This window comes from Stigmatopora nigra, chromosome 14 (genome assembly GCF_051989575.1).
Source record: "Stigmatopora nigra isolate UIUO_SnigA chromosome 14, RoL_Snig_1.1, whole genome shotgun sequence".
In the NCBI taxonomy this organism is placed as follows: domain Eukaryota; kingdom Metazoa; phylum Chordata; class Actinopteri; order Syngnathiformes; family Syngnathidae; genus Stigmatopora; species Stigmatopora nigra.
This window is the reverse complement of record NC_135521.1, coordinates 13,280,510-13,302,477: the sequence shown is the minus strand read 5'-3', so window position 1 is coordinate 13,302,477 and position 21,968 is coordinate 13,280,510. Positions and strand designations below refer to the sequence as shown.

The following is a 21,968-nucleotide window of genomic DNA, read 5'->3' as shown; positions in this document are numbered from 1 at the left end:
GACATGAACAAAAAATGATTAAACCAGTTGGCAGGTCTACCCCAATATTCCCCCCATTTGTGACTATAAAAATATCAAAACTTCATTCATTACCGACACTACTTTAAAATGAAATTCTTCACAAAACACTTCAATCATGGTAGTTTGACAATGGCATTAATGGTACGTTTGTTCAAAGCTGAGAAGCAGGGTAAACAACAGGTTAGGGTAACAAGCACGAGATCAATAACAGTTACAAATGGTATTAGGGCTTTCAAAAGAGTGTGTTCATGAGCTTGAGAGGAACCAGTCAAGCCAACCCCCCTGTGGAACCGGATCTCCGGTCATAGCGCTCCGCATGTCCCCTATGGCCTGCAGGGCATCATGGACCGAGCAGGACGCGTCGGCAGGGATGAGGGCTGCGACGTGTCCCACCATGGGTGGGAGTGTCCCACCATGGCACACACACCTTCCTGCTGGGTGGCATGCTCCGTCAAGAACAGGGCAACCCTGGAAAATCACCTTTAACTGCTAACTGGGCCTCTCGGCCTTGCCGCAGCCAGACTGATGCGCCGACACAGGCCCGGAACCTGCAGTCAATGGTCTCCAGACGCAGGGCGTTCCTTACCACACGCACCCAGGGAAACAGAGTCATTAGGATTTTGGAGGAGACTGACCAGTGTTTGTGTTTGAGGGGCACATCCCAGCCCCACACTGGATCCTGGTCGTGAACTCCGACACTCGTTCATCAGCTTTGACGGTAGTGCCAACTTGGTGAAGTTAGTGGTCAAAATCACACGGTTTGGCCCGTCCCGACGTAGAGATGACCAGCACTTTTTTATCACCTTGACGAGTACCAGGTCGCCTGGGGACAGGACCTCCTGTGTGGAAGACCGAGAAGATGTCGGCAGATTATTTGCATTTATCACAGTTCTTTCTTGGAACATTTGCATAACCACTGAGTGAGAGAATCTGTTTCACTAGTCTCCTCCACCCCCAGTCTGAGTCTTACTGTTCCATTGGTTCTTCCAAAGAGCCAAGCACTCTGGGGGCAGCAGGCACAATAATACCTTGGTTGATTGCAAGATGCCGTCCCTTGGATCACGCGGCTCACGAAGCGAGCACCACCATCACTCCAAATGACTCGTGGTATTCCATGGCTTGGAATGATCCTTTTGCAAATGGCTTTTGCGACTGCTGTGGCCTCCGCTTTCTAGGATAGACATATCTCAACCCACTTGGTTAATGAACACCAGACAGTACCTGTATATGCCCCCTTGGTGTAGCTCGATGAAATCCATATTCAGAACCTCAAAGGGATATGTCCATGTCTGCCTTGTTCCTTGCTTGTGTCGTTCATTGCCTTAAGAGTTGTGTCTACAGCAGGTGAGACAGTTTCTGCAAATGTTTTTTTTAAAGTAGGTTTGGTGACCTACCTTTGTTGTAGTATACTGATCATCCCCCCCTGTTGAGACATGTTTAAATGTTGGGTCTGAAGTTACAGATCCCCATACTCATGGCTCCTCCCATGGCTCAATTTTGCAATTAATTCAAACAATGATTGTGGGATGCATGGTTTGTTTGCATAGAGGCTGTTCTCGTGTTGAGTGGCTCCTTCCGCCTCCCACTGCAGCTTCTCTTTTTCTGGTCGTTTATTTGAACCCTTTATAAGAAGGGGAGACAAAAAGACCAATAAAAATAGTTTCGCATGGTTTTATGGCCTTGCTTGCTGAGCAATAATCTTTCCAATCTATACTGGAGTGGTTGGCGTTTTGTTTTATTACGTCAGAAAGTTTATCTCACCCGTCTCCTCAAACGTTTCAACTGAGAGAACTTTCTTACAGTGCAAAAGGCTCCACACCCCCTTCTTGGCTATTTTCAAGTCTGTTGGTTGGTCAGCAATGCTTGGAATGGACGTTTCCCACTTCAAGGCACCACCTGGCACCAAAGTTGGTCCGTTTCCTGTTGAGAAGCAGTCTCCCTCTGTAATGAATTTCCTTAAGAATTTTACTTTTTTTTCTTTTTCTAATCTCTCTCTCTTGTTCTCGCTCTCTGGCTCTCTCTCTCTCACTCTCTCGCACTCTAGCCCTCTCGCTTTCTCTTTCTCTCTCTCTCTGCCTCTCTCACTCCTTCAGCTGCTTTTCCCACACTTTCTTTTCTATTCACTTTCCAAAATCTTTTCTTGCACTTACCAAAATCTTTTCTATTCACTTATCAACATCTTTTCTATTCACTTACCAACATCTTTTCTATTCACTTACCAAAATCTTTTCTATTCGCTTACCAAAATCTTTTCCATTCACTTACCAAAATCTTTTCTATTCACTTACCAAAATCTTTTCTATTCACTTACCAAAATCTTTTCTTCAACAATTCCCCTTCTACGCTCATCAAACCTTCCATATCCTTCAAATTAAGACAGAAATCATGCCTCTCCACCCATCACGGCAGACACAGGCAACTCCCCACACTACGCATCCGGTAACCCTCCATTCTCCATCCTGCAGTCTAGCAATAAACCCATTTACATTGTCACTTTCCGGATTAATCCCTCACTTAATAGTTTAAACAACAATTCTATTCCAAATTTGCAGAAATTGATCTATACTTCGTGATTCACCTAATATCACTGAAAACACCAAGACCAAAAGTCCCTGACTTTTGTGTTAGGAGAGTCCCGGACTCTATTAACAGACCAAGACTATACGTCCCCGACTCTATCTTGTTCAACTTATGTTGGTTCTACCAAAAAACTATAATGTTCGACGCACGCTAGTCCCGGACCAAAAAAACTATTATGTTCAACGCATGCTGGTCCCAGACCGAAAAACTATTATGTTCATCATAAGCTGGTCCCTGACCGCAAACTGTTAATCCTACCGCAGTGTTAACACTCAATCAAATTTTCACACTTCACAGAGACAGAAATCAAAGGGTGAACTCACGATCTTTCTCGTTCCGAACCTGCCCTAGTTCGGGGACCCGTCACCAAATCACCGGAGCAGCGAGGGAACGTCCGCGGGTGTATCCTTCCAAAGGAGGATGCTGTCGTCGTGCTCCGTCGTCGCTCCGACAATTGTTGGCTGTTCGGTCTCTGGTTTTCGGCACCAAAGTATGATAGATCTGAAATACAACTTTAGGAGCAGGTTAAGAAAGAGTGAGATCAATTTAATAGGAAAAAAGTTTATTACCAAACTGCAAAGTGGAGAGTGAGAGCTCTAACAGCAGAGTCCTGTTCAGCGCGATGTTCTTGCAACTCTAGTCGAATTACCAGTGAGTGTGTCTTAAATACAGGCAAAACTGAAAGTTGTCACTAGGACGTTGGACAGATACGTTTCAGTCATTTGCAGGGAAAAAAGTAATATATCAGTGTCGGACAGTTGAGTATTTGTGCTGACATGTCAACCCAATCACAAGACTAAGATTGATTATTCAGTCAGACAGTTGGGTGTTTATGCTGACATGTCAGCCATAAGGATGACTATGACGCTCTTATACATAAAAAACTGATACAATATGAACAAGAAAGAGACTGTCTTATCTTAGACAGTGCTACCGCATCATTTATGATGAAAAAAAGAAGAAAACTGTGCAATCGTCATTAAACAGCTTCTTTCAGCCAGTTTCTCGTAAATCTCTCTCTCCATCTCGATAATGTATGTATACAGTACTGTATGTAATCTCTCCATTTTATTAAATGTTCTTTTCAGTACAAACCAATGTTGGTTACTTATACAAGCCTTAAACATAAAAATGCACTCATATAAACCTTCAATATACTTATATAGGCCCTAAACAAATTATAACACGCATTTTTTTGTGCACTGGAGATACGCCACACACTTCCGGAACTTCCGCATTGCAATGAACTGGGCAGAGGAAGGTGGATGCTGCAGGTCCCGAGAGCAAGGGTGCAAACATTTTTTTGTAATTTTAAAGTGCATGGCACATTTTTGTCAATGCCACGATCAAGAAGAAAATGCAAGCTATCACCTGCTGCTGAGAGAAAATTTGTCAGGATGGAGAAGATTCAATCACCAAAAAAGCAGATCTGCCAAGAATTAGAAGCTGTTGGAACACAGGTGTCAGTGTCCACAGTCAAGCATGTTTTGCATCTCCTTGGACTGAGAGGCTGCCGTGCAGCAAGGAAGCACTTGCTCCAAAAGCGGCACAAGCAGGCTCGACTGAAGTTTGCTGCTGATCGCATGGACAAAGATAAGACCATCTGGGGGAAAGTTATGTGGTCAGACGAAACAAAAATCAAGCTGTTTGGCCACAATGCCCAGGAATATGTCTGGAGGAGAAAAGGTGAGGCCTTTAACCCCAAGTACACCATGCCTACCGTCAAGCAAGGTGGTTGTAGTTGTTGTTGTTGAGTCACTACAAGCGCCTGAGGATTACCCTCAGACAGCGCTAGAGCTGCCACTGGAACGCGGATTAGTTCATCCGGGGGGTAGTCGGAGGTGAGGGGCAGTCAAATATCTCCGGCTGGATGAAAAACGTAGGGTGCCATGTTCCTTGTTGGCAGCTCTGAGTGGTTGTTGTTGAGCACTGCAATGTCGTTTTTCGTTTTCCCTCTACTGGCTCGCGACCTTCCCCGCTCCGATCACCTTCGTTCTCCATCTGTTCCATACTCGGATAATCGATACATGATCCTTGGCCATACTTCCCTTGGTGACGAGCGTACCCCTGGTGAATGGACCAACGGCCGGGCATTCCAGAAGGACGTGTTCTGCTGTCTCCTGCCCCATTTCGCAGCCGCGGCATTGGGTGGACTCTTCGCTGTTGATCAGGTTCTGCCAATATCGGAGATCCGGGTGATGACCACTGCGGAGGCGGCTGACTGTTACTTGGTCTTTTCTGCTCAGGCGTCGCTCTTCAACTCTGTTCAGCTGCTCCCCCCTCTCACCGTAGATCGCCCGAAGTAGCGGCTTGGTGACGAACTCTCTGCGGGTGAAGCGCCAGATGGCTGCTTTGGCCGTAGTGTCCAAGATGCCGACGTTGTTCTGGTTCTCCTTCGTTTCTACCTTCGCTGCATCGTCGGCCAGCTCATTCCCCTTCACCCCACAGTGGCTTTGACACCATGAGAAGGTCACCTTACAGTTGTTACGGTGGCATTTTTGAAGACTTTCTAGGATCGTCTTCTCCTCGCTACTAGCCAGGGGGATTGTTGGATTACAATTCTCGATTCTGGTCAACACCGCTTTGCTGTCTTGTACCACCCGTATTGTTCGCAAGTTCTTGTCCCTGGCTTCGTCCTCGAGGGCGAACGCCACCGCTTTCAGCTCGGCTCGATGGGACGAGCACCATCTACCGGCTGGAATGCTTACTGTTCTTAGTATTCGTGGGTCTTCCGGTGGGCTTGTCGTGAAGATGATCCCGGCTCCGCCATTCTCGTTGGAACTCAAAGTGGAGCCATCGGTGTAGATGGTGAGATCATACTCCGCCCAGTTCTCGCGTAACTTCTTAAGTGCCGCTTCGCTGTCTTCGCTTTGTCTGTCTGTCTTTGTCTCTGCTAACTCATATGCTGGATCACCGATGTCCATCCACGGGGGCGTGGAGTCGGGGAATGTATTTGGCTTGCAATTCCCGAAGAGCTTAGTCCAAATTGCTGATGTTTTCTCCCTCCAGCCTGTCTTTTTCGTTCGTTGTCTCACTTTCTTCTTAGCGATTTCATGCCATGGGTTTTCTTCCTCTACTCGCAGCAATTTTTCTAACGCTATAACGCTCAGATGGTCTCTTCTCGTGGCTATCGTAGGGAGGTTTGCTTCGGCCAGTACTGCTTCTCCGGGGGTAGATCTAACCTGTCCTGTTATCGCCCGAGCGACACTGCAAACCGTGGTTGTAGTATAATGCGGGTCTATTTTGCTGCCAATGGAACTGGTGCTTTACAGAGAGTAAATGAGAAGACTAAGAAGGATTACCTTCAAATTCTTCAAGGTAACCTAAAGTCCTCAGCCCGAAGATTGGGTCTTGGAAGCAGTTGGGTGTTCCAAGAGGACAATGACCCCAATCACACATCAAAAGTGGTAATGGAATGGCTGAACCCCATTGAGAACTTGTGGAGAAAGCTGAAAAAACAAGTCCATGTCAGAAAGCCTTGCAATTTAACTGAACTGAACCAATTCTGTCAAGAGGAGTGGTCAAAGTTTTAATCAGAAGCTTGCCAGAAGCTTGTGGACAGCTACCAAAAGTGCCTAATTGAAGTGAAAACGGCCAGGTGACATGCTACCAAATATTAGCAATGCTGTATGTATATTTTTTACCCAGCAGATTTGATCACTTTTTTCTGTTTACCCATAATAAAGTCATGAAAGAACCCAACTTAATGCATGTTTTTTGTGACAAAGAAGTATCTGTTCCAATCACACCATCAGAGAAATATCAGTTGTAGAAATAACTGGAAATTCAAGAGAGCCATGACATTATGTTCTTCACAAGTGTATGTAAACTTTTGACCACAACTGTACATACAGTGGGGCAAGTATTTAGTCAAACACCAATTGTGCAAGTTAACCCACTTGAAGAGATTAAAGAGACCTGTAATTGTCAACATGGGTAAACCTCAACCATGAGACAGAATGTGGAAAAAAACCTGAAAATCACATTGTTTGGTATTTTAAGAATTTATTTACAAATTATAGTGGAAAATAAGTATTTGGTCATTACCAAAAGTTCATCTGAATACTTTATTATGTACCCTTTGTTGGCAATAACGGAAGCCAAACGTTTTCTGTAACTCTTCACAAGCTTGTCCCACACTGTTTTTTTTTATTCTTTGTTTTTGTTTCTTCCACAATATGTCTCTCTTGGTTGAGATTTACCCATGTTGACAATTTCAGGTCTATTTAATCTTTTCAAGTAGGAGAACTTGCACAACTGGTGGTTGAAAAAATACTTATTTTCAACAGTATATAAAATATAACTTAACCATCATTACTGATCCACAATGTTGAGCTGGTGACATCTAAAATAGGTCAAGTTTTCTCAGATTTAGCTTGCGACCTGGATGGTTTTGATGGTTTAATGTAGCAAGCTTGATAGAGTGGCAACATTATCATTGAGGAGGCATGTTTGGAAAGATCAATATCAACATCTGTCCAAGTAATTTTTCATACTCGTTTTTATTTTTGTTTTGTTTTAGGTGGGTATAAAATGTCAGCTGTGTAGTGCAGACAACAATCCTTTGAAAGCACACCTGAAAATTTGCTTTATTTAAAACATATTGAGGATGACATTAGAAAGCATATTTTGTATTTCCATGTTTCTGATGAAGACATAATAAACATTAGTAATTTTGTAATTTTATTCAGATAAATTGTTGTAATTCCTGTAAATGATTAAGAATTTTCTACATGACCTTTTAGAGGGTAAGTGGTAGGGAATATAAATGAATGAATATTTATTTTTTTTGTTATCTGTTTTGGCATCACAGCAATCACAAAACCAAAAAACTAAGTATTACTGAATGGTTCAGAAAATAGTTACACCACTATATTTTCTTCTCAGATGTGCCCAAATCTCAAGCTGCAGCCAAGAAGACGCTGTTCATCTCTTTACGCTGTGGCTGGAAAACAAAACAATAAATTAGTGTTTAACCTAGAATTTGGTTAACTATATTACACATTTTCTAATGTATTGTACTAATGTATTAGCGTAAATGTATATATTTAATTTAATACAATAGAAAGACATTTATGACTGGAATTGTTGGTTTTTAAGAAAATCTAATCGACTGACAATTTAAGGCTGTGACACATTTTAAAAGAGTTGGCAGAGGTGGCGAAAAATGAAATTTGAGGAATGCTAATCAAACATGTTTGTAACATCCCTAATGTGAACAGGTGGATTTCATGTTTATGTCTCGAAACAGCTTCACTCAATTGCTCAGTCATTCATATGGATAGATGGGGGAGGGGGGGGGGGGGGGTGGCCTCTCTTTTTTTGGGAAAGTGTGTGGGAAAATATGTTAATATTTTAACGAGAATGTGCCTTAATGTACTTTGCTAAGAATTTGGTGATTTTGTCAGCTATAGGTTTTTAATATCATCAAAAGTTTCATAGAATCTTGAGTAAGCTGCAAGGCCAAAAACTTTTACTGGATACTGAATGAATCACATGTTCATGGGTCATTAGTTGAGTAAAATACTAAGATAATTAATAAAATGTATCTTTCTGTTAAAAGCATTATTAAGAGCTGATAAAGGACAAAATCTCAGACAAACAACAACATTCTCCTAGACATTGCAGATTAGTAACAAGGCCGTAGAAGAGAACATTCTCAGCAAGACATATTACTTGGGCCGAAGTGGGCAAAAATATATCTGTAAGTGGAAGAATGTAGGAATGTGTTGCTTACAGATATTTGAGGGGAAACGAGAGCGGGAGAATAGATCTAATTTATTTATAGTACATGTCATGTATGGATGATACGATTGTTGTATCATTTATTTTTCTAATTTCCAGGCAAAAAATACACACTTAGCAAGGGAAATTATGGTAAGGACATCATAGATGGCGTGACCGAACGTTTGGTCGCTGGTCTTTTGGTCGCCGGTCTTTTGGTCCCCGTTGGTCGCCATTGGAGTTAGGGTGTAATATCTAAGTACATTTGACAATCCTAACCCTAACGGCGACCAAAAGACCGGCGACCAACGGGGACCAAAAGACCAGTGACCAAACGTCCGAGCACCCATAGATGGCTAAGTAAACAGATAAGCTACATAAATGATACTACTGTATAAATATGACTGGTTATAATGTTATTCCTTAAAAAACAATGGATTACCTTGACAAAAATACGGTGAGGAAGGAAACGTCTGAGGTTACGGTATGCATTGGTTCTACAACGGGACATGCAGATGGTGAGTTGTGGTAAAGTTTGGTATCCCGCAATCAGCGGATAATAGTTATACAGCATCTGTTGCTTTGAATCAGGAAGTATACGAAGATACACCTGTACACAAAAGAAAATTATTAAAGAAAAACATTAAAAATGTGAACAAATATAAAAGAACAAAAAGTGAAGCAACATGGTTTGGAAGACTTCATTAGGTCACAAGCATTCCTACAACCCTTTAATGATGGGAGAGGAAGAGTTAAAGCACATTAATTGAAAAAAGGGTAAAAGTTCAGATTTGACTGTACCGTCAAATTGCTCCAAAAAAGCGAGACCGCGCAGCCGCAGCTTTAGATTTATCATATTGTTTAAAATAACAAAATGTGTTGTTAGGGTTTTTAATCTTACATTATTACATATTTGCTCACAATGTAGAACGCTTCGCTTTACTTAGCTCTTTAGTCTTACATTATTATATTTGCTCGTAATAAAGAACGCTTTGCTTTACTTAGCTTATTAACCTCAGAAAAGTCCTTTTAGAACATTTGCTTGCAACCTTGTAAATGCTTTGTCCTTAGTTAGACCAAAAAACAGGAAGGTTGAATCCTCTTGGACAGCTGGAATATGGAGATCTTGTGGCACTACATGACCTTTATCTGTCTGAGAACTAAACCTTCTATTGTAACTCGGGTCCTTGACTATCGACCTCTCACCTGTTTTCCCGCCCCTCCCCTCAAATGAGTGACTCAAGATACGAAAAAAGATCAATTCAACAAGGCGGAGCCTAAGGGGGAAGCAGCCACCATTCCAACAGCACAAATGAGAAAAAAAACAGCGAAGAATGTTTACCAACTTTCTGACATTCGTGGAAAATACATCCCGAAAATGTTTACGAATCGTGCGATCGCGCACTTTGACGGTTGACTTGTGCATTTTAGAAACATTGTTAAAAGTCGTCAAAAGCTATTTTCTTTGGATCGATTTTTCTCAAAACGCCAGTCAATAAGCACCGCCAAAGGGGAATTTAAATCCAAACAGGTAAGAAGCAGTGGCAATAAATAAAACGGGTGAAAGATTAGATAACAAGAAATCATAAAACGCTAATCAAAAAGATTAAAAGTTCAATGTAATATTCTTCATTTTATGTTTATTAGATGTGTTAATGTGTTTGTGTGTTCTTTCTCTGTTGCCCAAAGTTAACTTCATGCTTCCATGCTTTTTTGCATGTTTATTCATTGTAATGGCTTATTACATAATTCTATGATCATCTGCCATCTTTGTTTCTTCAACTAACCTTTCCTATAAAATAGGGAGACTTTAGATTTTTAAGGGTATAGTTGGTAGTTTTGTGAGGACCGTGGAAGGAATTTGAGAATTTACGTATAAAATACTGCTTGACTAACCCAATTTTCAATTTACGAAAAATGTTCTGGAACTAATTAATTTTGTAAGTAGACATACGTCTGTATGCTCATTAATATGTGCTTTCCCTTATTAAAATATTTCAAATTTGTAATGTGATACGCTGCACGTACTCAAATAGCTAGCACCACACAAAAATAAAATAGAGATTATGTGGTTGAACCGGAACTACCGTATTTATCCAAATATAAGACAATGTTTTTTGCATTAAAATAAAATGGAAAAGTGTCAGTTGACTTACATTTTTCCCCAAGACGGCTTCATCACGCGGCAGCCGCTCTGTTCACTTATTTTTTTTCCGTGTTTTACAGCCTTTCTATCTTAATTTTATTACATTTTAATATTTATTAATACATTCCTCTTTACTTTACTTTGTACTTAAATGTTTTTACAACTTTCTTTGTTTTGTTAGCCTGGCATCTTTCTGCTACTTCTTGAATATGACCATTCAGCCATGCCTACGCTGTCATACACATGGCACTAGCTATGAACAATACGCAGCAGAAGGAGCAACACATTAACTAGGAGCAACATATTTTCTTCTCCCGGCAGGGTTGGCTCTGTTTGCCCCGGCTCCACCCCGAGTTTCAGATGCAACCTATCGATGGTAGTTTGCTTTTGTATTTCCTTCAAAATATTCCGAAAATTGTGCACACAAAGGTCCTCACAATAGGATAACGTACGACTACTTGCCAACGAGTAGTATATATAGCTCTCGTATTAACGATCGCCTCGCCATTTGCAATGGCCAACGGTAAAAAAAAAAACACTGAAAAAATGCAACGCTCGCAGAGAAATTACAAGAGGAAGTTGCGACCAGAGATACATTGCACAAAGGAGTAGCGGGGAGAGAGACAGTGGCCATGATGTTCTTATGAGCAGCCTCTCACGTCCGCTGTCTGTCTGCTCATAGATCAAAATCTGTCTCGTATCTCAAGATAAATATTTGCCCAAAACTTTACTCGTATCTCAAATTTCTCGTATGTCGGGCCACTTGTATGATGAGGTACAGTATCTGCATTCTCACCCTCTTGCTACTGTGACAATGATATTTTCCGAACACGGGATGAATAAACTTATCCAATCCAGTCCAATACCTAGATATTTTACCTATTCACAACACTACATGGAGCCAAATAGCTTTAAGATGACTGCTGATAACTTTGATGGTTAAATGAATTCCTTTGTCATTATACAAGTATAATTACTACATATAAAACTTCACAATGAAGGGCAGACACAAATAATCAATGAATAAATAGTCACATTTGATAAGTAGTAAACAGGAATAAGTGTACAGACTGGAAGAGGCTTTGGGGTGAGAGTTGTGGGCGTATACGATCCAGGGCAGCTGGTCGCCTCATGGGGTCGGCTGAGCATGGGTGGTGCAGTGGAGTGCTGCCATGGTATTAACACACATTGTCACATTGTCCGTGTGAGGGTGATAATTAGACAAAAGCCTCACCGTAATGTTCAGTGCTGAGCAAAAAGCAGACAAGACATTGGGGATCTCGATCTGAGAAAATGTCTGTAGGTATTCTGTGCAGAAGGAACGCATGCTGCATGATTAAGTCTGCAGTCTCATAGACTGAAGGCAGCTTGCGGAGTGCGACGAAATGCGCGGCCTTGGAAAATCGGACAACTATAGTCAGAATGACTGTGTTGCCCCGAGACGTAGGGAGGCCTGTGACAGCGGTACCCGGACGTTTCGTCGGCGGACACTTCGTCCCCGGACGTTTGGTCAAACGGATATTTGGTCGACAGACAGTTCGTCGAACGGACCTTTGGTCAACGGACAATTTGTCACCGGATTGGCCGCCAGACATTTCGTCGAACGGATAATTCCTCGCCGGATTCGCTCGCTCTCAAAATTTTGTGGCGTAAGAATGTACTTTAAAAAGAGGTTTAAAATTAAAGCAGGGGTGGGCAATACATTTCACAAAGGGAATTAACCTGTGGCTATAATCTTACATATTTACATGTATATGTTCATTAGTTAGTCCCTTTATCTAATAGATCTAACTCGAACTTAAGTGCAGTTCAAATGCAGTTGCCAGACGACCAATCCATTGAAAGTGGAACCTGATTGAAATGTACTGTTGACAAGCGCAGTGAATGGATGGGCTCTTTAACTGGCAATCAATCGCCCAATCAGGCAGAAAAACATGGGTATTATGTCTCCCAGTACAACGCCCGCGCAAAGAACTATTTCAGCGACGAAAGGCACATTTTCATATGCTTTTTTCTTCCCTTATAATCTTCTCTCATTTTTGGGAATTTCCTACATTTTGACTAATTTAAAGGCTGTGGGGACCGTGGAACGAATTAGAGAATTTACATATAAAGTATTCTACTGGGCTCACGAAACTTTTAACTTACAAAAAAAGTTCTGGAATTAATTAATTTTGTAAGTAGAGGTTCGACTGTACTCAGTGTACTTTAAAAGTGTTGAAATGACAAATAATGGAATAATTTAGTTTTACTTTTAAATCTTAAGTATAGCTTTTGAGGAATTACATACATTAATTAATGTGATTTATTTTCGGGCCCTCTTGGTTAAAAAGGTTCCCAACCCCTTTAATTGCTAACCTGAGTAATGAAAGATCAGGTGGTTTGCTGAGCTCAGATTTAACGTACCAAAGCGAGACAATGCCAGGATTTATTGAGCTCAGAAGGTAATAAATATACTTTTTCAGGGAGGAGTTTACATAATTTTCCCACATAAATTGGCGATCGGAGATTCCAGTCCATGACACTGATAAGAATCTTTCGGAAGTGGTGGAGTAGGCTCTGAACAGTGGACTAAACAATCTTCAAGAACTTTGAAGAAAAGTTTGTGCAAAAACTGAAAGGAAATAAATCTTGTTACTCTGCAGACAAATTATTTTAGCTAGGCAGTGTATGCGACATGTCATTCATTCACCCACTTTGCCAACATTATTGATCGGAGTAATTTCTTTTGTGATGTTGAGAGCGATTCTAGTACTCATTGATTAATCAATATCAATTCAATAGCAAATAAAAAGATATATACAAGTTAAATATCAAGAAATATATTTTATTCTTTCTTAATCTCTTTCTGCTTACCTGTTTTAGTCCAGAAAACATGAAGGAATCAGATGGTTCAACAGTTATCTGTGCCTCCTGTACCAAATTTGTTCTGTTCTCAATGTGGAAACAAATGGGAAGGGACTCACGTACTCTTCCAAAAGTAGGGATATCTACGTCAAAATAAAGACAACACTTAACATAATAACGTCAATTGCAATCGAACAGTATATTAAACAGAAATATTTCCACAAGCAATTTGTGTGAGAGATAGGGATATATAAATATATGCGTGTGTGTTCAAGTGTATGTGTGTATATGTGTATGTGTGTATATGTGTATACAGGGATCCCTCGCTACTTCGCGCTTCAGCTATCGCGTGCGCAGCGCTTCGCGGATTTTTTTGGGGGAAAAAAATAAAGATATTAAATTAAAATTATAAATTACATCATCTTACAAGGTGTGGAAACAAAATATTCAATTAGAATGAGTAATTTCATCATTTTATAAATTTCAAAACACAAAAAATGCACGTATGCGCAAAGCATCATGGGGGATCACGGCAGCATCACGGCCGCATCACGGGCATAAACGCGCAAGCTGATTGCTCACTGAATGTACTCGACTCCCCATTGGCCCATTCACCACGGAAGCCCAAGCTTCTCCCGATGCCCATTCCCAGTCCACGCTTATCTCGTGCTGTACAGTACGCTTCTAGCCAAGTTAAGCGCAAAAGTTTTGTGAGGCCCTTCGTGATGCCTCCCAAACGCTCTCCATCCCTTGGTGCTTCTAGTGAGCCCAAGAAAAAGCGAAAGATGTTGACAATTACCGAGAAAGTGAGTTTATTGGACAAGTTGAGAGCAGGAAGTAGCTACGCTAGCGTAGCTCGACATTGCGGCCTGAATGAATCCACGGTGCGGTACATCAAGAAGGAGAAGAACATCCGCAAAGCTGCTGCAACATCGTTCACGAAAGATGCCAAAAGGGTTGTGAACACCCAGAATAAAGTAATGGTGCGAAAGGAAAATGCACTGGTTATTTGGATCCGTGATTGTAGGGCGAAGCAAATCAGCCTGGACGGAAACTTAATCCGTAGTAAGGCTAAATCTTTGTTTGATGCATTGGTGCATGCGAGTGGTGACGACGACGTCAGCGTTCTGGACGAGGAAGAAGACGTTGACGAAGGTGATCCTCTGCCCGGTGCCTCAAGCCAGACTAATCCACGACCATGTACGGCTTTCACTGCCAGCAAGGGCTGGCTTGAGAGGTTTAAGCGGCGAGTCGGACTAAGGAATGTGTCGCTGCATGGAGATGCAGCATCTGCAGACCGAGCAGCAGCGAGGCGCTATGTTGAAGGTGTGTTTCCGGGATTGATAGAAGAAAATGGCTATGTCCCGGAGCAAGTCTTCAACATGGATGAAACTGGACTTTACTGGAAGAGGATGCCGTCCCGAACCTTTCTCTTCAAGGATGAACTCCAGAAAACAGGTTTCAAAGCCCACAAGGATCGAGTGACTCTGCTCTTGTGTGGCAATGCAGCAGGGTTCATGCTGAGGCCCGGCCTGATCTACAGGTCACTGAATCCTGGCGCGTTGAAGAACAAGAACAGGGCCTTGCTGCCAGTCTACTGGATGTCCACGAAAAAAAACATGGATCACCAAGGCCCTTACACATGACTGGTTCTTCAACTCCTTCGTTCCGCAGGTAAAACTTTACCTGGGCGAAAAGGGACTGCCCTTCAAAGTGGTTCTACTCATGGACTGTGCAGGAGGACATGCAGCTAATTTGCACCATGAGGGGGTGCAGGTGGAGTTCCTTCCCCCCAACAACACTTCCCTCATCCAGCCCATGGATCAGGGGGTTATCAGGGCCTTCAAAGCCCTCTACTCCAAGGCGACAATGGAGGGTCTCATCTCCTCCATTGAAGAGCCCGACGCGACCTTCAGCATGAAGTCCTACTGGAAGGACTACAACATAGCCACGTGTCTAACCAACATTCAGAATGCCCTAAAGGGCATGAAAGAACAGACACTCATCTCCAGCAGGAGGAAATTGTGGCCACAGAAAATCACTGAGGACTATGAGGGCTTAACTCCCAACGAAATTCACCACTCAGCCGTTGATAATGCTGTCAGGCTGGCTCGGTTGGTGCTGACCGAAGGCTTCTCAGACATGACGGCTGATGATATTACAAATCTCATCGACTGTCACTCAGACCCACTGACAGAGGAGGACATACAGGAGATGACCAAGTCGGCGAGTGAGGAGGAAGAGGAGCCTGCTGCCGACGGCGAGGGTGCCGAAGCTGACAAAGGTGGCCTTACTTTACATAATTTGCAGGACCTCTTTAATACTGCCAAAGACCTCCAAAGAAAGGCCAAAGAAATGGACGATAACATGGTGAGGGCAGTCGAGTTCAGCAATTGCATCGATGAGGTCATGGCTGTTGACAGGCGCATCCTCACCGACCATTAATGCTCTTTTGAAAGTACAATAATGGTGTCAGTTGATGTGCACGGCAAAATAAATGTTATTGTAAGCATAAATACGTTTTCTTTTATATCTTCTAAAATTATTTTGACACAATTTAAATTTGGGACATCTTGAGTAATGTTAGGGAGAGTAAGTAAACTCACCAGCATAAATGTGAATTGGGAGAGGCTCCAAAAAGGCTTGTGGCAGAGTGACTGTTGTGCTGATAAGAGGACGATCTGGGCTGGAGGAATGTCTTCAAGAGAATTGCAATGGATATTTAAGAACTTAAAACGTTTTATCACTTGAATTCAAACATCAACACTATGGGTACTACTTTACACGTTTCTTTTATGAAGATCATTTTTGGATAAAAGGGTGGTGGTGTCAGTGAATAGATGCATGTACCTTCTCCATAATATGACATACTGTCCAGTAGCGACAGAATTGTTCTTGTTATCGAGTGGTAGACACCAAAGTGAGAAACATTCACTTACACACTCATCTTTCTGGAGAATCTCTGAAAATAGGAACAGAAAGTGCTATTATTAGCATAAAACATTTGTTTTCTAAGCAGTTAAGTGAGGCTCAGCACTGGGATTTTAATATTATTTAAGATATCCTTTCAAGTATTTTAATGATCTACTGATTTTAGGGAAGGAAGAAACCTTTAGCATTTCCTTGACATCAGTCTCCTCACAGCCTCAGGGAGAAAGCTCTGCAGCTGGTGGAGTGTGTTCTCATGATAGAAGGACATTTTCACTCAAAATCTCTTGATACATGGCTCCATTCATTCTTTCCTTTACACAGATCGGTCGGCCTAGTCCCTTTGCAGAAAAACAGCCCCAAAGCGGGATGTTTCCACCCCCATGCTTCACCATAAAACATTCTCACAATCCTCTTCTGGACCATCCAAATGCTCTCTTGCGCACCGCAGACGGTCCTGGATGTGTACAGGACTGCACGTCTGATAGTGCAGGATTTGAGTCCCTGGCAGTGCATTGTGTTACTGATAGCAGCCATGGTTACTGCGGTCCCAGCTCTCTGTAGGTCATTCACTAGGTCCCCCGTGTGGTTCTGGGATTTCTGCTAACCGTTCTTGTTATCATTTTGATACAGTCAGATCTTAAATGGAGCCCCAGATCGAAAGAGATACTCAGTGATCTTGTATGTCTTCCATTTTCTAATAATTGCTCCCTAGGTTGATTTCTTTACACCAAACATTTGACCTATTGCAGATTGTCTTCCCAACCTGGTGCTGATCTACAAATTTCTCTCTGGTGTCCTTCAACAGCTCTTTGGTCTTGGCTATAGTGGGGTTGGAGTATGAAAGACTGAGGTTGTGGACAGGTTTCTTTTATACCGATGATGAGTTAAAACCAGTGATGTGGCGTCAGGGCCTTCAAAGCCTTCTCTGCTAGCCTAAGAAATATCTGAATCATATATTATATTTTGTCCATCAATACTTGTTTCATAATTCCAAATTGCAGATTTGCTCTTGAAGCCATTTTCCAGAGGAACTTTTCCAGAAAAACATGGACATCATTAAGATAGGTCAATTCCAAAGCTAGCAAGCCTGTTACAGGCGGGAAAAGGGTTTGTCCACTCACGGGCTCCGAAGAATACTGCAAATTGTATTGCTGCGGGTGCATGTTACTTGTCACCAATCAACGTGGTGTTTGGAGCAACACTAGATTTGCAAATTTGACTCTCTTTCTCCCTGCCCCCCCCCCCCCCTCTCTCTCCCCTCCCTCCCCATATACCTCCATACACACACACACACACGCGCACGCACGCGCACACACACGCACACACACACACACACACACACACACACGCACACACAAACACACGCACGCAAACACACACACACGCACGCACACGCGCGCACGCACACGCGCACGCACACACGCACACACACACACACACACACACAGACACACACACAGACACACACACACACACACACACACATACACATAAACTTGTAAAACCGAAAACAGCATGTACATTATCTATTAACTGAATGTAAGGTATCAAACTTCTGTATAAGCCAGACCAGGCCGGACGTTTGGTCGCCGGTCTTGTGATCGCCAGTCAAATGGTGAGTAATTACTGTTGAAAACAGCTCTAAACAAGTGTTTCATATCTAAATATCTACTGTTGATTCATGAGAGAGAGGTTAATATCTAAGTACTGTTTAATATCCAAGTACTGTTTAAACCAGCTCTCAAAATTATATTCATAAGAGTTTAATATCTAAATATCGACTTTTGATTCATGAGTTGAATATGTAAATATCTACTGTTGATTCATGAGAGTTTAATATCTAAGTACTGTTGAAACCAGCTGTCAAAATTATATTCGCTAGAGTTTAACATCTTAGTATACATTTAGGCCGGAACTTTGAAATCAAAACAAAAGGCAATAAGTAAAATGTACTTATTAAAAAGAAGACAAAGCTAATTCACAGATGGTGTATTTATTGAAGCAGTAAATGTTGACTCATGAGTTTGATATGTAAATATCTACTGCTGATAGCATTCATGAGTTTAATATCTAAATATCCAACATGAAAATATAAATAAGAGCATTGCCACACAAGATGTACATCCGGGTTACCCAGAGCTACCTTCATTCTATCAACAGTAGATGTTTAGATATTAAACTTTCTCATGAATCAACAGAAGATATTTAGATATTAAACTCCCTCTCTCATGGATCAACAGTAGATATTTAGATATTAAACTCTTGTGAATATCATTTTGAGAGCTGGTTTCAACAGTACTTCAATATTAAACTCTCTCTGTCATGAATCAACAGTAGATATTTAGATATAAACTCTCTCTATCATAAATCAACAGTAGTATATACTATGTAGATATCAAACTTTTGTGAATATAATTTTGAGAGCTGGTTTCAACAGTACTTAGATATTAAACTTTTGTGAATATAATGTTGAGAGCTGGTTTCAACAGTACTTAGATATGAAACTTTTGTGAATATAATTTTGAGAGCTGGTTTCAACAGTACTTAGATATTAATCAGTACTTAGATATTAAACTCTAGCTCTCATGAATCAACAGTAGATATTTAGATATTAAACTCTTGTTGAGAGCTTTTTTCAACAGTACTTACTTTTTGTCACCATTTGACTGGTGACCAAAAGACCGGGGACCGACGGGAACCAAATGTCCGGCGACCAAACGTCCGAGTACCTTAGCCAGAACATCAGACAATTAAAATAATGTACCATCCTGCAAGTGGGACTCGTGGTCTTGTGAGTTTGGTAATCTGAAACTCTGAAGAGATGATGAAGCCAAAAGCAAGGGCCAGGGGGATGATGACTGGATCTCTGTTAACATCAGAAAGGGACGATCCACTGCTACATGATCCACAGGCTCAAACTGTAGAGCACAATATATATTTATATATATACATATTTATTTTTATTTTTTATTCACAATATTAATTAGTTGACTGACTAATTCAATTAAAATAAATGCCAGCCAGGGAATTTCTTTCAGGAAACACAATAACTCATAGTTCTGAAATCAGTGTTTCAAGTGTGGGTTCTGACCTTTAATTGAGTCGGAATGTTCAGCCTGTGCCTGCGTGGGTTTTCCCCCGGCTGTTAACTAATTTGAATTGTGCAGATCATAGTTATGCAACACGCATTAATACAAGTTGTAAGAATCAAAAATATATTTTTCAATTAACAAATTTGGTCTTTCGTAGCTCAGATACTGAAAATGTGTGAGCACCCCTGGTTTAAACGACATATCATTCCCAAGTCCAATCACTGGCTTTTGTTGTCTGTCGCATGGTGAGGTGGTCATCTGAGTGAAGACCTTTCAGTTTCTCTATTACCTCGTTCGGTAACGGGAAACACCCTGCAATTTTTATTTATAATGCTAAAAATGTGTTACTGTAACCAGCAAGACATCCAGCTGCTGAGTGTAATATATGGTAGTATAAATTTACAAGCCTGTGGTCCAATTGGCTTCGCGCAAGCTGATCTAAGTGTTCTGATTGTTTTGCTGCTAGGGTAACGTAGCTTGTCACACAAATGTGTGAGTTCTGGATGTGGCCTGAGTCACGGCAGAATGCCTAATTACGAGTCTGAAATTATTTTCACTTATTTGGGTCTTTTACCGGGAAAACACACCTTATTGTATTGTCATACGCAGTTTCTGGGTATGATGAAAAGTAGGCTTTTGTCGAGTCAATGATGATGACATAGCCTACGTCCGATTATTATTTATTATTTGGCAGAAGCAAATGGGATATTATCGAGAAGAGACATACCTTGGTGGACAATAAGTTGGAAAAAACTTCAAATGGCACTAATGTTTCAATGGTGACCGTTTCATCCTGAAAAAGACAATGATATAAAATTTAATTCCTTAACATCATTCTTTTTCTATGCCAGTTATCGTCACGAGGGTCACGAGTGGTCCTGGAGTCTATTCCAGCCTACGATCGCCACCACGCAGAATTGGAGAACAGCCAATCACATACCAAGGAGCAATTGAGTGTTCAACCAGCCTTCCGTTCATGATTTTGGGATGTGGCAGGAAACCGCAGTATCTGGAGGAAACCCAGTCTGGCCCGGGGAGAACATGCAAACTCGACAGAGAAAGGTCAGAACTCACCTGGGATTGACCTTTTGATCTCAGAACTGTAAGGACGACGTGCAAGCCACTCGGTCACTGGGAAGCTAAATACAGTCATACCCCTACTTACGAATGCCTCTAGGTACGAAAGTTTCAGGTTATGATTTTTTTTATATGCAAATGAGTGACTCGAGATACGAAAAAAATTACAAGTTACAAAATCCCCCCCAAAAAGTGAAATTTCTTATCTGTTCTTTTGTTTTTAAATCCACTTACAAAGCAATTAAAAACTACAAATGCAATGTGGCACATATTTTAACACACACTGACAGGGTGCACGTAAAAGTCTAAAATGCACTACAAAGTGGACGGCTTTCGGCCCTGGTAGAACAGCCGCGGAGGAAGATATTTCAGCGGCGCAGGGCGCATTTTCATATGCTTTATTTATTTTAAGATATAAATAAATCATTTCAGGGACGGCCCAGTGGCGTGGGTGGTTAGCGCGTCGGCATCACAACTCTGGGCTTGTTCAAATCCAGGTCATGTCCACCTGTGTGGAGTTTGCATGTTCTCGCCGGGCCTGCGTGGGTTTCCTCTTGGTACTCCGGTTTCCTCCCACATTCCAAAAACATGCATGCTGGGCTTATTGGACACTAACTCATACTAGGTATGGGTGTGAGTGTGCATGGTTGTCCGTCTCCTTGTGCACTGTTATTGGCTGTCCTCCGATTAAGGGTGTCCCAAGCCTCTGAGATAGGCTCCAGCAGCCCCCATGACCCTAATGAGGATAAAGCGGTTCAGAAAAGGAGATGAGATGAAAGAATAAATCATTGTTTCCTCCCATATTTCATAAAAAATGGGAGATTTGGACCAATCTTAAAGTGTTTAGTTGGTAATTATGTGAGGACTGTGGAACAAATTAGAGAATTTACATATAAAGTTCAGGAACCAATTAATTTTGTAAGTAAAGGTACTTACGACTGTATACAATTTGAAGTGAAAATATAAAATGAAAATATAATTTTTGTAAGCCACCTCGTGGGGTAGAGGTTCACTTGCCTGACTTAGGTGCGGGCAGGCGCAGGCTTGATTCCCGCTGGTGGCGGTATGATTGTAAATGCGTATGGTCTTTAATAAATCAAGGGCAGGGGTGGGCAAACTATTCCAGTAGGGGCCGCAGTGGCTGCAGATTTTTGATCCAACCTATAGGAGGAAACCTTTCCACCAATCTGGTATCTTAGAAGTGCAATCAGTGGATTTCATTGGATGAAGTGCCTTTGCTGGATTAGTTGCAACAAGAATCTGCACCCTCGAGGACCAGTTTGCCCACACCTGGTCTAGGTCTGCCTTTCGCCTGAAGTCAACTGGGATAGGCTCTGGCAAATCCCGCAACCATTACGAGGATGCGCGGTATGGAAGATGAGAATGGTTTTTCTATTTACCTTTTGACACTTGCAAACTATCTGTTGTCCATTCACTGTTACTTCAATGTTGTAAGCAATGTAGAACAGGAAAACCCTCGGTCCAGTTGTCAATGATGTTACATACACATATCTATCAAACTGAAAAGCAAAAAATTATACAAGGAACTA

General features: G+C 41.7%; 2 protein-coding genes across 9 annotated transcripts in view; both read right to left on the bottom strand.

Annotated features, from left to right (window-relative positions):
• Positions 1-515: 515 nt before the first annotated feature.
• LOC144207684 (uncharacterized) lies at positions 516-6,793 on the bottom strand. Of its 5 annotated transcripts, none has more exons than XM_077733318.1 (3): positions 2,925-6,793; positions 1,050-1,941; positions 516-860 (listed from the first exon to the last, which is right to left on the bottom strand). In XM_077733318.1, exon 1 carries the CDS (start codon positions 5,523-5,525, stop codon positions 4,557-4,559), a length of 969 nt encoding a protein of 322 aa, XP_077589444.1. In that variant the 5' UTR covers positions 5,526-6,793; the 3' UTR covers positions 516-860; positions 1,050-1,941; positions 2,925-4,556. The 5 variants fall into 5 exon arrangements, 4 of the variants coding, with proteins under 4 accessions (XP_077589444.1, XP_077589446.1, XP_077589445.1 ...); XM_077733320.1 differs by having other exon boundaries at positions 516-1,642; positions 1,783-1,941; XM_077733319.1 differs by having other exon boundaries at positions 516-1,642; positions 1,822-1,941.
• Positions 6,794-7,172: 379 nt separating this feature from the next.
• Positions 7,173-21,968, bottom strand: part of trappc11 (trafficking protein particle complex subunit 11) — a 54,014-nt gene continuing 39,218 nt past the window's right edge. For 3 of the 4 annotated variants that reach the window (XM_077733305.1, XM_077733307.1, XM_077733308.1), the window contains 8 exons: positions 21,819-21,938; positions 20,069-20,134; positions 19,014-19,167; positions 16,169-16,280; positions 15,925-16,016; positions 13,328-13,461; positions 8,768-8,935; positions 7,173-7,546 (listed from right to left, as the gene is read on the bottom strand). In XM_077733305.1, the coding sequence (XP_077589431.1) occupies positions 7,502-7,546; positions 8,768-8,935; positions 13,328-13,461; positions 15,925-16,016; positions 16,169-16,280; positions 19,014-19,167; positions 20,069-20,134; positions 21,819-21,938 (891 nt within the window). In that variant the 3' untranslated portion in view covers positions 7,173-7,501. The remainder of the gene's footprint in view (positions 7,547-8,767; positions 8,936-13,327; positions 13,462-15,924; positions 16,017-16,168; positions 16,281-19,013; positions 19,168-20,068; positions 20,135-21,818; positions 21,939-21,968) is intronic. The other variant, XM_077733309.1, reaches the window with a different exon arrangement.

What these genes read in the sequence shown, in the direction of transcription:
- LOC144207684 (XM_077733317.1), bottom strand. Translation starts at nt 5,525, where the DNA reads ATGGACATCGGTGATCCAGCATATGAGTTAGCAGAGACAAAGACAGAC.